This window comes from Megascapheus bottae, chromosome X, assembly GCF_031878675.1.
Source record: "Megascapheus bottae isolate mThoBot1 chromosome X, mThoBot2.hap1, whole genome shotgun sequence".
Classification (NCBI taxonomy): Eukaryota; Metazoa; Chordata; class Mammalia; order Rodentia; family Geomyidae; genus Megascapheus; species Megascapheus bottae.
In genome coordinates this window covers 38974490-38989710 of record NC_143547.1, presented here as the reverse complement: position 1 = coordinate 38989710, position 15221 = coordinate 38974490, and the positions used below count along the sequence as shown (strand labels likewise).

The following is a 15221-nucleotide window of genomic DNA, read 5'->3' as shown; positions in this document are numbered from 1 at the left end:
TTGTCTTAATTACACGACTCAAGATTTCTATCATTTTTTTAAAAAAAAATTCCTGCATGTCGGGCCAGGAGTTTGGCCTAGTGTTAGAGTGCTTGCCTAACATGCATGAAGACCCAAGTTCGATTCCTCTGTACCACATACATAGAAAAAAACCGAAAGTGGTGCTGAGGCTCAAGTGGTAGAGCTCTAGCCTTGAAAAAGCCCAAGGACAGTGCTCAGGCCCTGAGCTCAAGCCCAGGACTGGCAAAAAATTACTGCGTGTATCATAGTCTGACAATACTTTAAAAAATATTCCCTTATAATCATTTCTGGTTTGTATTATATTTATAGTAGATTTTGTTCTATATTAATTAAAACTGCTTTCGAGACTAGACATTCTCTTTATAGCCTCTACCTTTTATAAGCTTGTCTTGATTCTTTGCCATTTTTATTCCTGTAGTATTTTTTGCTTTGAATTCTCTTTCATTTGGCGACCACAAAATCTCACATGTACTTTTTTAAATTTGGCATACTTTACTTTGCCTTCTATTTTTTTCCCTTTGCATCCTTTTATTATATAGATAATATATATTAGATTCCCCTTTTTCCTTTTTAAAAATCGATCTGGTTTTCTGCCTTTTTTGTTATATCAGGCATATTTATCAAAATGAATGGTTGACATTATTCTTGATAGCTTAGTTTATACATTTCTGGCTTTTTCTAGAGAAAATGTGCTTATAGGATGAGAGGTGGAGAGTCAAGTGAGAAGTTGGTGGTAGTGATGAGGAGTAGGAGGAAGAGGAGAGGATGATGTGGAGGAGAAATAGGAGGAATAGGACGAGGAAAAGGAGGAGGAGGAAGAGGGGGACGAAGAAGAGGATAATATGGGAGTGTAATATGGGGGACAGTATTGGGGATGGAGAATTGAGAGAAAGTTCCCTTATATCAAGCCTGGGCAACTAGTCTATGGAAGGACATAGAGTTTCGTTCCATTTATATATTTGTAGAGCTAATGAATTCAGTTCAAGAAATGTCTGTCACAGTCCTTGTAAGATATATAAACTGAGACATGCACAAAAACCAGTTAACTATTAAATTGAGAGCATATGAAAGGTTTTATCTACATATTCCTAGTTCTATGTCAGAATCTGGATTTTATACGTGGTTTAAAAGAACAGTGTGGTGAAGGTCCATGTGCACATTAAGATTGTATCTAGACCAGCATAGTGGCTCATGCCTAGAATCCTAGCTACTCAAGAGGCTGAGATCTAAGAATATTGTTTTAAAGTCACCCTGGTAGAAAAGATTGTGAAACTCTTATCCCTGTAGCCACCAAGAGGCTAGAAATGGAGCAGTGACTCAATTGACAGAGTGCTAGACTTGAGTGAAAAAAGCTAAGGGATGGTGTCCAAGCTCTGAGTTCAAACCATAGTACTGGTACTGTCACACACACGCGCATATGCGCGCACGCACACACACACACACGCACACACACACACACACACACACAATTTGTTTGTTTGTGCTAGTCCCGGGACTTAAACTCAGGGCCTGGGCACTGTCCTTGAGTACTTTTGCTCACTTTAGCCACAGCACCACTTCTGGCTTTTTCTGTCTGTGGTACTGAGGAATCTAACTCAGGGCTTTGTGCATGCTGGACAAGTACTCTACCACTAGGCCACACTCCCAGCCCACACACAAAAATTTTATCCATGGCAAAGGTACACCAGACTTCCTTTATTCATACTTACAGAAAACAAGAAGGAAAAAAATCATGCTATAAACTGGGTGAGATTGACTGCAATACAGTGTAAATATGTGAAGATACAATAATGATATCTCCACCTCCATATAACTAACTTAAGTTAATTTTAAAAAAGAAAGGGAAATTACCTTTGCCATTCCAACTGAACTGGCATTCAGTTCTGAGATCCCTTGGTTGGTCTTGTCTCCTCGTTCCCATATCCCAAAATCCTGGCATGAAGGAACCAATATACCATTAGCAAGTCATAATTACTAAACACTAAATTCACGACTCTTGAATTAACAAATCAGTAGGAAATTCTGTGTACATGTTCCTACCATTAATTGTTACTAAATAGTTAAGAGTGAGTTTGGTGATCCCTACAGGCACTTTCTCAGTAGCTTTAAATTCTGTTGGGGCCTCTAAGAAGTTGTTAATCTCCTCAAACATTAATCATTGGGAATAAGAACTATATAATTCAGTTCCTGTAGAGAATGTTCTCAATATTTTTCACTGTACCAGATATTCAGGGGATCTAAGAAATGGAACCAAAGCAGCAGCCAAGTGTTTTATCTTAATCATCCATTAAAATTTTAATATGTATTGGCATTAACAATATACCATGCACCAACCTATGTACTTTATATATTATCTTCCTTGTTTTGACCAGTTTTGATTACTTTTAAGTGCTTGTAGAAAGGAATTGCCATTCATCAAAGCAGTTTATGAATACAGCGCATCTGGCTCAATGTCACCTCTTTCAACATTCCCACCTACTTTTCCCAATCCATCCCTTTGCTTACTTATATTCATTTTAGGTCATTTATTTATTTTTTCCAGTCCTGGACCTTGAACTCAGGGCCTGAGCACTGTCCTTGGGTTTTCTCAAGGTCTTATTTATCTTTACTTTGACACTTTTTTTGCCAGTCCTGGGCTTGAGCTCAGGGTCTGAGCACTCACTATCCTTGGGATTTTTCAAGGCTAGAGCTCTACCACTTGAGCCATAGCACCACTTCTGGCTTTTTTCTATGCATGTGGTACAGAGGAATGGAACCCAGATCTCCAAGCATGCTAGGCAAATACTCTACCACTAGGCCAAACTCCGGGCCCCTGACACTTTTTTTTTTGGCAGTACCTTGCACTTACTAGACAAGTGTTCTGGCACTTGATCCCCTTAGCAATTTTGCTTCATAATTTCAAAGAGAACCTTGGATTTATGGAGACACCAACCACCAAAAAGCCAGAACTGGACATATAGCTCAAGTGGTGGAGCACCAGTCTTAAGCAAAGAAAACTAAGGGGTAGCATCTAATTCCTGAGTTCAAACTCCACTTCTAGCACAAAGAAAAAAGAAAATAACCAGTATGAAAAGGAGGCTGGTGGAGTGACTCAAATGGTGAAGCATCAACCAATCAATTGTAAGCAAACAAGCTGAGTGAGTAGGATATGCTCATATTAAACAAAGAAAAGTGAAGACTGAGAGCTAGGAAGGTAGCTGATGGAAGAGTTCTTGGTAGAGTGCATGGACTCAACGCGGAGCTAAATACCCAGATGTAAAAAAGAATGACTGTGAAATTATCACATAAGTGTTGGGATAATTCATCATCACCAGACTCAAGAACTGTGAAAAGAAATTCTTCAGACAGGAGGAAATGATACTAGCTTGAAATTGAATCTACAGAAAAAAAGAAAAGCACAATAAATAGCAACTAAATTGATATGCAATCATTACATTAAAATATGTTGGTTGAGGGTATAATTCAGGAGTACCTAGCTTGTCTTGGGCCCTAAGTTCTATCCCCAGCTTCTTCCAAAGGAATGAAAGGAAAAGAATGAAAAAGAAGGAGAAACAAAAGAAACGAAATGAAAAGAGTCAGGTACTGGAGGCTCATATCTGTAACTGAGTGGAGGCTGAGATCTGAGCATTACAGTTTGAAGCCAGCCCTGGAAAGACAGTTATGAAGACTCTTGCCACTAATGAACCACCAAAAAGCCAGAAGTAAATGAAGCTGTGGCTCACATAGTAGAGCATTGGCCTTGAGCAAAATATGCTAAGGAACAGCACTTAGGACCTGAGTCCAGGCCCCAGTACTGACAGAAAAGAAAAGAGCACAGGAGAGGAATGAAGAAGGGATGAAAGGATAGGAGAGGGGTGGGGAAGGCATAGAACAGGAGGGGTGGGGAGGAGAGGAAAAGACCAAGGAACACAGCAGATGGAAACAACGTTTTTCCTTTGTTGCTGTTTTTGTTTTTGTTTTTGTTTTCTTTTGTCTTGTTTGTTCATTTATCTGTCTTTGGAAGGGTAAGAGGGGGCACAGAAATGGTGGTACAAAGGGTAAACAGATGTACCTATGGTACTCACCCAGAACTTGTGGGTGAGGATGGGAAGGAAAAATTGGGAGAGAGCCAAGAAAGGGTGCCATTGTTCAAAAAGAAACATTGTCTTCTTTTCACCAATTCTGGGGGCATGAACTCAGGGCCTGAGCACTGTACTTGGGCTTTCTTAAGGCCAGTGAGCTACCATTTGAGCCACAGCACTACTTCCAGCTTTTTCTGTGTATGTGGTACCGAGAAATGGAACCCAGGGTTTCTGCATGCTATGCAAGCATTCTACCACTAGGCTACACTCCTGGCCCAGGAATGTACTCTTTCTCTGATTTATATAACTATACACTTGGGTACATCACTTTTATAATAACAATAAAATGTATGAAAAAAAGGAACATAGCAAAGTAGCACAGAAAATGACTTGGTACTGAGTTTCTTTACATTGATCAAATGGTGTACAAAATGACACATATGTAAACATTAAAATGTTGTTAATTTTGACATACATTTATGACATTATTATTAAAGTAACTGACAGTTGTAAAATTCCCCAAAGTCTCCTATCCTCCTTTGCAATTCTTCCCTTCTGTTCCTATTGTGAGGCAAGCAGGGATCGGCTTTCTGGCACTATAGATTTCTTGTAAATTTATATTAGTGGCATCAAACAATATGCACATTTCTTATGCAACTCCTTCCACCAAAAATAACAACTGAAAATAAAATTTAAGAAAAGAATAAGAAAAAAAGAATAAAAACTGAAATTTCATATATGTGCTTGCATTTGGATAAACAGTTTATTCCTTTTTTATTTATTCCATTTTGTGGACACATTGAAATTTGTTTATTCATTTACCTATTGATTACATCTAGATTATTTTCAGTGTGGGAAATTAATGATGTATCAGTGCCTGTTGGCAATAAAAACCTGCCTCTATTAGACCGAAGAAAAAACTCCACATGTTTCTATATGGTGCCTAACATAATATTTTATACAGATAAGATATTTAATATGAATATACATAATTAATACGAATCTACCTAATATGACAGTTGTAAAGAAATTTTTTGGCATAGCTAGTGCTGAATCACTTCCTGCAAAAAAAACCATTAAAATCATAACTAAATGTATGTCTGTGTATCCCAGGCCTATAATACTCTACCAAGCATGTTAAGTCTATTTGACTTGAAAACTTTAAAATAAGACCATATTTAGTATCATATTGCCAAATACATGCAATGAAATATTAAGTATGAAAGGAATGTAACTAAATATACCATCTAGGCCCCCTTATCTCTGTACCCCTTTAAGTACAAGGCAAACAGAACATGACAGATCTTAATAAAGAAAGATATTGAAGCTGGGTGCTGGTAGCTCACACCTATTATCTGACCGTAGCTACTTAGGAGGCTGCAATTTGTGGATCATGGTTGAAAGTCAGCCCAGGCAGAAAAGTTCTTGAGACTCTTACTTCCAATTATGCGAAGGAATAAAACTGGAAGTAGAGGTGTGGTTTTAGTGGAAGAGAGTCAACCTTAAGCAAAAAAGCCAAGTGAGTGTTCTCAGTTCAAGCCCCAGCACACACACACGCACATACATATACACAGACGATAGTGAAGACAATTTTTGCCTGAAGTCTCTTAGATTACTTCAGTATCCAGGGCAGCTTTAAAGAAGGGATCGACTGTCTAGTACTTTAGAGTCAGAATCATGATAGGTTTAAAACCCATTCTATAAAATGAGTACTTACAGCAGTTTTATATGCAGCTTCAATGTAAAACACAAGATTCTGTATGAAATTCACTTCATCCAGGCTGTGGATGATATGAAGTCCTGAGGCGAAAAGGAAGAAAAAAAGAACAGGATTAGTTATCTACCCCTGTAGGGCTTCAGACATGGAGTTGATGCTGGATTAAACCTAAATCTACTTAGACTCACTTATACTCAGCTGGTTAATATTAAATATCTTTTCCACATGAAAGAAAATATTTGAAATATAATTTGTACAACAAGCAACTCATCCATTCCAAGTATACAATTCATTTTTTTGTTTTTGTCTTATAGGAAACGTTTAGTTGTGCAACCATTACCACAGTTTTATAAGACCTTGTACTTGTTACAGTCACTCTCTCACATCCTTTAAATACTTGCCCCCAACCCAAGTGATCACCAATCCACTGTTTGTCACTATGGATTTGTTTCATTGGACATTCATATAGCAGAATTATAAAATAAGTGACCTTTAATAATTAGGTTCTTTCACTGAGTACATGTTTTCCAGATTTGTCTGTGTTGCATCATGTAGCAGTACTTCTTTATTTCTAGAAACATTCTATAGTGTGGATGTAACATGGTTTACTTAACCATTTATCAGTTGATAGACATTTGGAAGTTCCTACATATTTCGCTATCATAAATAATGCTGCTATGTACATCCATGCAAAGGTTTTTTTTTTCCTTTGCCAGTCCTGGGGCTTGAACTCAAGGCCTGGACACTGTCCGTGGGCTTTCTCAAGGTAAATGTTCTACCACATGAGCCATAACACCAATTGTGGATTTTTTGTGTATTTAGTACCGAAGAATTGAACTCAGTACTTCGTGCACAGTAGGCAAGCACTCTACCACTATGCCATGCTCCCACCCACAAAATATGTTTTTATCTACTAGGCCTGGGGCTTGAATTCAGGGCCAGTGCGCTGTTCAAGAGTCTCTTTGTGCTCAAGGCTAGTGCTCTACCACTTTCATGCTAAGGTTTTTTTTTTTTTTTTGCCAGTCCTGGGCTTGAGCTCAGGGCCTGAGCACTGTCCTTGGACTTTCTCAGGGCTACAGCTCTACTACTTGAGCCTCACCACCACTATTGGCTCATTTTTCTATACATGTGATACCGAGGAATTGAACCCGGGTTTTCGTGCATGCTAGGCGAGCACTCTACCAATAGACCAAACTCCTGGCCCGCTAAGGTTTTTTGTGTGATTGTTTTTATTACTCCTGCATATGTATGTACTTACACATGAAACCGCTAGATTGTATGGTAACTATTTTACCTTTTTTTCCTTTCTTTTTTGTTTTCTTTTTACAGTACTCAGATTTGGTCTCAGGAACCTATAACCTGAGCCACATGCCTACATCTCTGTTTGTGCTGCAATTATTATTATTAGTGTGAATCATGGAGCTTGAACTTGCCTAGGTGCTGTCCCTGCGCTCTTCAGCTCAAGGCTGCCACCCAACTCTTGAGCCAAGCCCTACTTCCCATTTTCTAGAGGTTGATTGGAGATAAGAGTCTCAGGTCCTTTTGTGCCTGGACTGGCTTTGAACCTTGATCCTCCGATCTCAGCCTCTTGAGTACTTAGGATTAAAGCATGAGCCACCACGCCCAGCTGTAATTATTTGTTATGTAAGCCCTTGCATTTTTGTCTAGCCTCTGACAGTGATCCTTCTACCTATGGTTTCCTACATGGGTGGGACCATAAACACCACTGGCTGGCTTAGCGATGACATAGTCTCACTAACCTTTACCCAGGCTCACTTTGAACTTCAATCCTCTTATTCTCTGACTCACAATAGCTAGGACTGCATGTGTGCATCAGCATATTCATCATAATTAGGCTATTGTTTTTGTTTTAGATCTTTTATTGTTATTATAAAGTTGATGTACAGAGGGGTTAGTTACTTAAGTCAGATCATAAGTACATTTCTTTTTAAGCAATGTTACCTCTTTCCTCATTTTCTCCTGGTTTCCCCCTCCCCCCAGCAAAGTTGTAGTTAATTTTCAACACAATGTCGAGAGTGTCACTGCTGCCTTTGTTCACCCTCTGTCCCATCATTTTTGTGCTTCCTTTACCTTTCTCCAAAGAGATAAACTTGCATACAAGACAAAATGTATAGAAAACAAAGAGCAAAAGAGAAAAAATAGCAAAGAACAGAAAACATTTTGTTTCCATTTCTAGTAGTTCCTTCTGATATACAACCTTTTCTATTTTTCTTTCTTTTTTTGCCAGTCCCAGGGCTTGAACTCTGGGCTTGAGCTCTGTCCTTGGGCATTCTCAAGGCTCTGCCACTTGAGCCACACAGCACTATCTCTGGCTTTTTCTATGTATGTGGTATTGAGGAATTGAACCCGGGTTTTTGTGCATGCTAGGCAAGCTCTCTACCACTAGGCCAAACTCCCAGTCCCTAAACATCATTTTATAAGATTAGGCTATTTTTTGGTTGGTCATTGGGCTTGAACTCTGGGCCTTGGTGATGTCTCTGTGCTCTTTAGCTTAAGGCTAATACTCTACCACTGGAGCCACAGTGCCACTTCCGGATTTCTGGTGGTTAATTGGAGATAAGAGTCTCACAGACTTTTCGTGCCCGGGCTGGCTTTGAACTATGTTCCTCAGATCTCAGCCTCCAGAGTAGCTTTGATTAGAGGTGTGAGCCACCAATGCCTGGCTAGGCTATTATTTTTAATAATGACTTGCAAGAATTCTTTATTCTGGATTCAAGTTCCTTATCAGATATACGATCAGTAAATATTCTCTTCTATTCTATGGACTATCTTTTCTACTTTCTTAAAGGGGTCCTTTGAAGGACAAAATGCTTAATTTTGAAAAATTCCAGTTTGTCTCTTTTCTTTAATTATTTATGCCCTTGACAGCACATCTATGCTTTGCCTAACTTAAGGTTAAGAGGATTTACTCTTTTTTGCCAGTCCTGGGGCTTCAACTCAGGGCCTGAGCACTGCCCTTGAACTTTCTCAAGGCTAAAGCTCTACCACTTGAGCCACAGCACCACTTCCAGCTTTTTCCGTGTATGTGTATCAAGGAATGGAACCCAGGGCTTTGTACATGCTAGTTAAGCACTCTACCTCTAGGCCATGCTCCTGGGCCAAGAGGAATTACTCTTATGTTTTCTCTTGAGTGTTTGTTACAAACAGGGTTTTCTTTCCTTCCCACTCCCCAAATAATATAGTAAAGCTCTAGCCTCTAATGTAACTATAGTTGGAATTGGAAGATTAAAGAAGATAGGAGATAAATAAGGTTATTAGGGTGAGACCTTAGTCCAGTAAGACTGGCACCCTTTTTTTTTTTGGCCAGTCCTGGGCTTGAGCTCAGGGACTGAACACTGTCGTTGGACTTTCTTAGGGCTAGAGCTCTACCACTTGTGCCTCCAGTACCACTTCCAGCTTTTTTCTATGTATGTGGTACCAAGGAATTGAACCCAGGTCTTCATGCATGCTAGGCAAGCACTCTACCACTAGGCCAAACTCTCGGCCCCTGGCACTCTTTTATACAAGAGAAAATGCCATGTGAGGACATAGTGACAACATGGCCATCTGTAAGTCTAGACCCTGCCACACTTTGATCTTCCCTTTTAACCTATGAAACTCTGAGACAATAAATTTCTGCTGTTAATGTCACTCCATGACTTTTTAGTGTGGTCCTTTTTAGTGTAATTTTGAGGGGGTACCTAGAAATTGGGGAAAGGATATTTCTGGGTGCATCTGTGAGGGTTTTTCCAGATAAGACTACAAACTGGGTCAGCAAATTGAGTTGGGAAGAACTACCCTGAATGTGGATAGACAAGCTGGACTTGTTTACACTGAGCCTTTCTTAACTAGGTATATTTCATTAGCTGCTATCATGTATGAATATCCGATATTAAGTTCCTTAAGTCTTTAAACATAGACTTGTACCAGTGGTATTTTAGGGCTTCCATCCAGGAATGGATTATCATTGGCCAATCACTCTGAAGACTTCCAGCTTTTTGAACTGAGCAACTGCTAATTTTCCTGGCTGTCCAGCCAGTCACTATTGTGACACTATTCAGTTTCTGATTATATAACTCAATCTCATAAATTCTCTCATGTTTATATTGTATTGGCTCTGTTTCTCTGAAGAACCCAAATGCAATGATTTAGGTTTATGATTTGAGTTCTGTTTTTCCTAAGTTTGAGGAAGTCAAATTTTATGCTTTTATATGTGGACATCAAGTTGTCTAATCACTGAATTTCTTATGCTTTTTCTGAAGCTTGGCCTCAGGGCCAGTGCAGTGTCCCTGAGATTTTGTTGTTGTTGTTCAAAACTAATGCTCTACTTACTATAATTACAGCTCAACTTTAGGCTCTTTTTGGTCAATTGAAGATAAATCTCATAGACTTTCCTGCTTGGATTGTCTTCAAACCTTGATCCTCAGATCTCAGCCACGTGAGCAGTTACGATTATAGGTATGAATTACCATGGCTCAACTCATCGATGATTCTGAAGAGTCTATTCAGTTCTCCAATGAATTATTGGTACCTTTCTCAAAAATCAACTATATACATAACATGATAGATCATTTCTGGACTTACAGTTCTATTACATATATCTGTATGACTACCATTGGGTCAGCAGCACACTTTTGTATTTTTTGGCCAGTCCTGGGGCTTGAACTCAGGGCCTGTGCACTGTCCTTGGGCTTTCTCAAGGCTAGTACTCTAACATGAGCCACAGCACCACTTCTGGCTTTTTCTATGTATGTGGTACTGAGGAATCAAACCTGGGTCTTCGTGCATGCTAGGCAAGCACTCCACCACTAGGCCAAACTCCTGGCCCCAACACACTGTTTTGATTACTGTACCTGTGTAGTTAAGTTTTAAAAGAAGGAGTCCTCTAACTTTGTTCTTTCTCAAAATTATTTTTGTTTGCCTGGGTCCCTCAAGGTTCTATATGAATTTTAGAATCAGCTTGTAAATTTTCGCAAAGAATCCATCTAAGATTTTTATAGATACTGTATTAAATCTGTAGACCAGTGAGGGTTGTTGTCGTCTTAACATTAAGTCTTCCAGTAAACGCAATGCAATGCACTTGAGAACAACAGAAAAAAATAAAGTGTGGATCTGTGTTTATGTTCCTTGGAAATTATTGAAATGCTATTTCTTCTCATCAAGTTTATGATGATTTCACCATTATTTCTTTTTTTTTTTGCTAGTCCTGGGCTTGACCTCAGGGCCTGAGCACTGTCCTCGGATTTCTCAAGGCTAGAGCTCTACCACTTGAGCATCAGCACCACTTCGAGCTTTTTTCTTTGTATGTGGTACCGAGGAATAGAACCTGGGTCTTCGTGCATGCTAGGCAAACACTTTACCACTAGGCCAAACTCCCGGCCTCACCCTTATTTCTTGACTATATTTTGTTCTCTTTATGCTTTGTATAGTACTCTAGTGCTATATGTAGTGGTGTCGCAAATAGTTTTTCTACATTCCTCTAAGATTTTGTTCACTTTTAGTATTTTTGTCTATGTCTCTATGATTAAATAACTATTGATCAGTGTTTCTTTCTTTCTTTCTTTTTTGTCAGTCCTGGGGCTTGAACTCAGGGCCCTGACACTGTTCTTAAGCTTCTTTTTTGCAAGACTAGCACTCTACCACTTGAGCCACAGTACCATTTCCAGCTTTTCTGCAGTTTTTTTTCCTGCCAGTTCTGGGGTCTTGACCTCAGGGCCTGAGCACTGTCCTTGGACTTTCTCAAGGCTAGTACTCTACCACTTGAGCCACTGCACCACTTCTCTTATTCTTTTTCTATATGTCTGGTATCAAGGTATCGAACCCAAGTCTTTGTGCTTGCTATGCAAGCACTCTACCACTAGGCCAAACTTCTGGCCCCTGGCTTTTTCTGTGTATGTGGTACTGAAGAATTGAACCCAGGGCTTTGTGCATGCTGGGCAAGCACTCTCCCACTAGGCCACATTCCCGGCCTCTGTTTATTTCTTTAAGCATGGTTTTCTTTTGATTTGTGGACTTTGGTTTTATAAAACTGTTCTGAAGTCTTTGTCTCATAAGTCCATCATACCATTTTCTCTGAGGCGTGGCTTTATTTAATGACTTGACTGGAGTATTTCAGATAAGTCTATTTTCCTCAGAGTAGGCAGCTTCTCTCAGAGGGTCTTTCCATGGGTATAGCCTTGGAAAAACTATTCAGCCATTGCCTCTTCAGGCAGTGGGCTTTACAACAATCTATTTCCCTGATCTGTTAAATTAAATTGGTGGCCTCAATTACTTTCAGTGCCTCAAGGAATGAATTTCTTCATAGTCGGAAACAATTAAATTCAGGATCCTTTCCAGGTGACTTTTGAGTCAACTCTTTGAGACTTGTTCTAATATTGCAAAGACTCTTTATTGGGTAGGGGCTTGTCCTAGCACTTGAACTCATCAGGCTTTGGCTCTGTCCCTGAACTTTTTGGCTCAAGGCTAGCACTCCACCACTTGAGATGCAGCTCTATTTCCAGCTTTTGGGTGGTTAATTGAAGATAAGCGCTTCACAGACTTTCTTGACCAGGCTAGCTTCCAACTTCAGATCTCAGATCTCAGCCTCCTGAATACCTAGGATTAGAGGCATGAGCTACCAGCACCCCGCTCAGTAGACTCTTTTTAACTGTGTCCTTCTTTGGGTCTATTAGAACTTCTAGCTAGTCTGTCCTTTAGCTTCTTGTTTTTTGTGTGCCAGTCCAGGGGCCGGACTAGTTTGCCTAGATGATATACCTGAGCTCTCTTGCTCAAGGTTAGTGCTTTACCACTGGAGCCACTGCTTTTTGTGCTTAATTGGAAGTAAGAATCTCATAGATTTTTCCTGCTGGAGCTGTCTTAGAACAGTAATCCTTAGATCTCAGCCTCCTAAGTAGATAGGATTACAGGAGTGAGCCAACAGTGACTACCTAGCTTCTTGCTTTTACTGAAGAACTTGCTTCATCTTGATAAAAATTAAAAATCTGAGAGCCAGGAACCACTGGCTCACACCTGCAAATCCTCACTATTCAGGAGGTTGAGACAAAGAAGATCACAGTTCAAAACCAGCCCAGGCAGAAAAGACCAAGAGACCAATGGACCAACATAAACCTAATGTGTGGCTCAAGTGGCAGATTGCCTGCTGTTGCAAGCCAAAGGTCTCTGAATTTAAAGGAGTGCCGCCCTTATGTTTGAATTCTCATACTTTGTTATCCAAAAGTCAACATTTTTGGGGAAGAGCTAAGAAGCTTTGTCCTTATGGTTTGCTTCATCTCCTGTGTCTTGTGACAGAGCTGGTAATGATAAAAAAAAAAGTGGCTGCTTCTGTTGGAGTAACACTCCTGCATTACAAATGGAGTTGGAACTCCAACTTGTGTATCCCAGTATGGAACTTCTGACTTCCTAAGAGGTGCACTGAGCACCAACAGCTGCTACTTTCATCCTGCCCAATTTCAGGTAAAGATTCTATTCCAAAAGAGGCTGGAAGTGGGGAGGAACCATAAGCTGTTCCTGCCTGAACTATAGCTTCCATAATATGGACCTGGGGAAGCTGAGAAATGATGGCAATCCATCTTTCTTGGGGAGTTACAGAAACCCTAATTTGGGACTAAGGGAGAAATTATAATATTAGGGGTTGAAATCATTGCCTAAAGTCTGCTAGGCAGGGTCTCTAACACTAGAACAATGCCCTAATCTTTATTTTTTTGTCGGTCCTGGGGCTTAAACGCTGGTCCTGGGCACTGTCCCTGAGCTCTTCAGCTCAAGGCTACTGCCTTACCCCTTGAGCCACAGCCCCACTTCCAGTTTTCAAGTGATTAATTGGAGATAAGGGTCTCATGGTCTTTAGTGCCTGGGCTGACTTTGAACCATAATCCTCAGATCTCAGCATCCTGAGTAGCTAGGATTACAGGCATAATCCACTGCACCCCGACTCAGTGCCCCAAGTTTAACCAAAGTTGAGATTAAGTTTAAACCAGTCTTAACCAAACTTGGGATTAAGTATGAATATTAGAAACATGAATCTTAATCAAATTTAGGATTAAATGTGAATACTATGAAAACATGCTACATGTTCTAATAAGAACTTCCACACTTTTTCTACCAATCATACCACATATAAGGCAAGTAAACTGCCTGTTAAATTCTACGTCATTTCTTGCCTAAAATATTTTACAGATCTCCGTTAGGAGATCTTCATCTAGTCCTTCATTTTAAGTCTCCAATCTAGCCAATCTATCCACCTGTAGCTACTACAAAGAATATCTGAAACTTCCTTGATTATCTGTCTTGAATGGCTCTCTGCTAATTGCAGACAAAAATCATTTAGCATATTTGGCACACAGACACTCAGACCCATCTGTTGTTAATTACTTTTTTTTTTGCCCGTCCTGGGCTTGAGCTCAGGGCCTGAGCACTGTGCTTGGACTTTCTCAAGGCCAGAGCTCTACCACTGGAGCCTCAGCACCACTTCCAACTTTTTTTTTCTTTGTATGTGGTACTGTGGAATTGAACTTGTGTCTTCATGCATGCTAGGCAAGCACTCTATGACTAGTCCAAACTCCCAGCCCCTGTTGTTAATTTCATATTTTGACGTTTTTTCAGATGTATTCTACAGTATGTTATTTTGTGCCATGTTTTGGACTCAGGTCCTGGGTGGTGTAGCTAAGCTTTTGTACTCAAGGCTACTACTCTATTGCTTGAACCACAAATCCACTTCTGGCTTTTTTGACTGGTTAATTGAAAATAAGTGCCTCACAAACAAACATTCCTCTAGATGTCTTTGAATTATGATCCTCAGATTTCAGCCTCCTGAATATCTGGGATTGCAGTCATATCCCATCAGGATATGGCTGTATTTTATACTCTTTATTTTTGCCAGACCTAGCGTTTGAACTCAGGGACTGGGCACTGACACTGAGCTTCTGTTGCTCAAGTCTAGCACTTTACCACTTCCATCACAGCACCTCTTCCAGCTTTTTTGTTTGTGTGGTACTGAGGAATTGAACCCAGGGCTTCATGCATGCTAGGCAAGCACTCTACTAAGGCATATTCTGAGCCCAAGCACTTTCTACTTTGAATCATAGAAGATGCCTAGATTTACTTTGATGTATACAACTTTTTAAACAGTTGTGTCCATAATATTTCCTTCTTTTTCTGAGTTATGAATTTCTATTTACTCTTGATTGCTTAATTATAAAGTCTGAGGAAGTAATATCTACTTTATGCCAAACATTTATTAAAGTCAAATAAGTTTGGAATAAATAATCATTTATTTCATTAATCAATATGTTTCTTTGTGTGTGTGCATGTGATATGCACTGATTTTGTGGTACTGGAGCTTGAATTCAGGGCTTTTTTTGTATGTGCTGGTCCTGGGGCTTGAACTCAGGACTGTCACTAAGCTTATATACTCAAAGCTAGTGTTC

At 39.8% G+C, this 15221-nt stretch overlaps 1 protein-coding gene across 2 annotated transcripts in view; it reads right to left on the bottom strand.

Moving 5' to 3' along the window:
• Phka1 (phosphorylase kinase regulatory subunit alpha 1) overlaps positions 1-15221 on the bottom strand; it is a 141321-nt gene that overhangs the window by 111797 nt on the left and 14303 nt on the right. For both annotated transcript variants that reach the window (XM_090326737.1, XM_090326738.1), the window contains exons 5-6: positions 5800-5882; positions 1873-1953 (exon numbers count right to left, since the gene is read on the bottom strand). In XM_090326737.1, coding sequence (XP_090182863.1) covers positions 1873-1953; positions 5800-5882 — 164 coding nt within the window. The remainder of the gene's footprint in view (positions 1-1872; positions 1954-5799; positions 5883-15221) is intronic.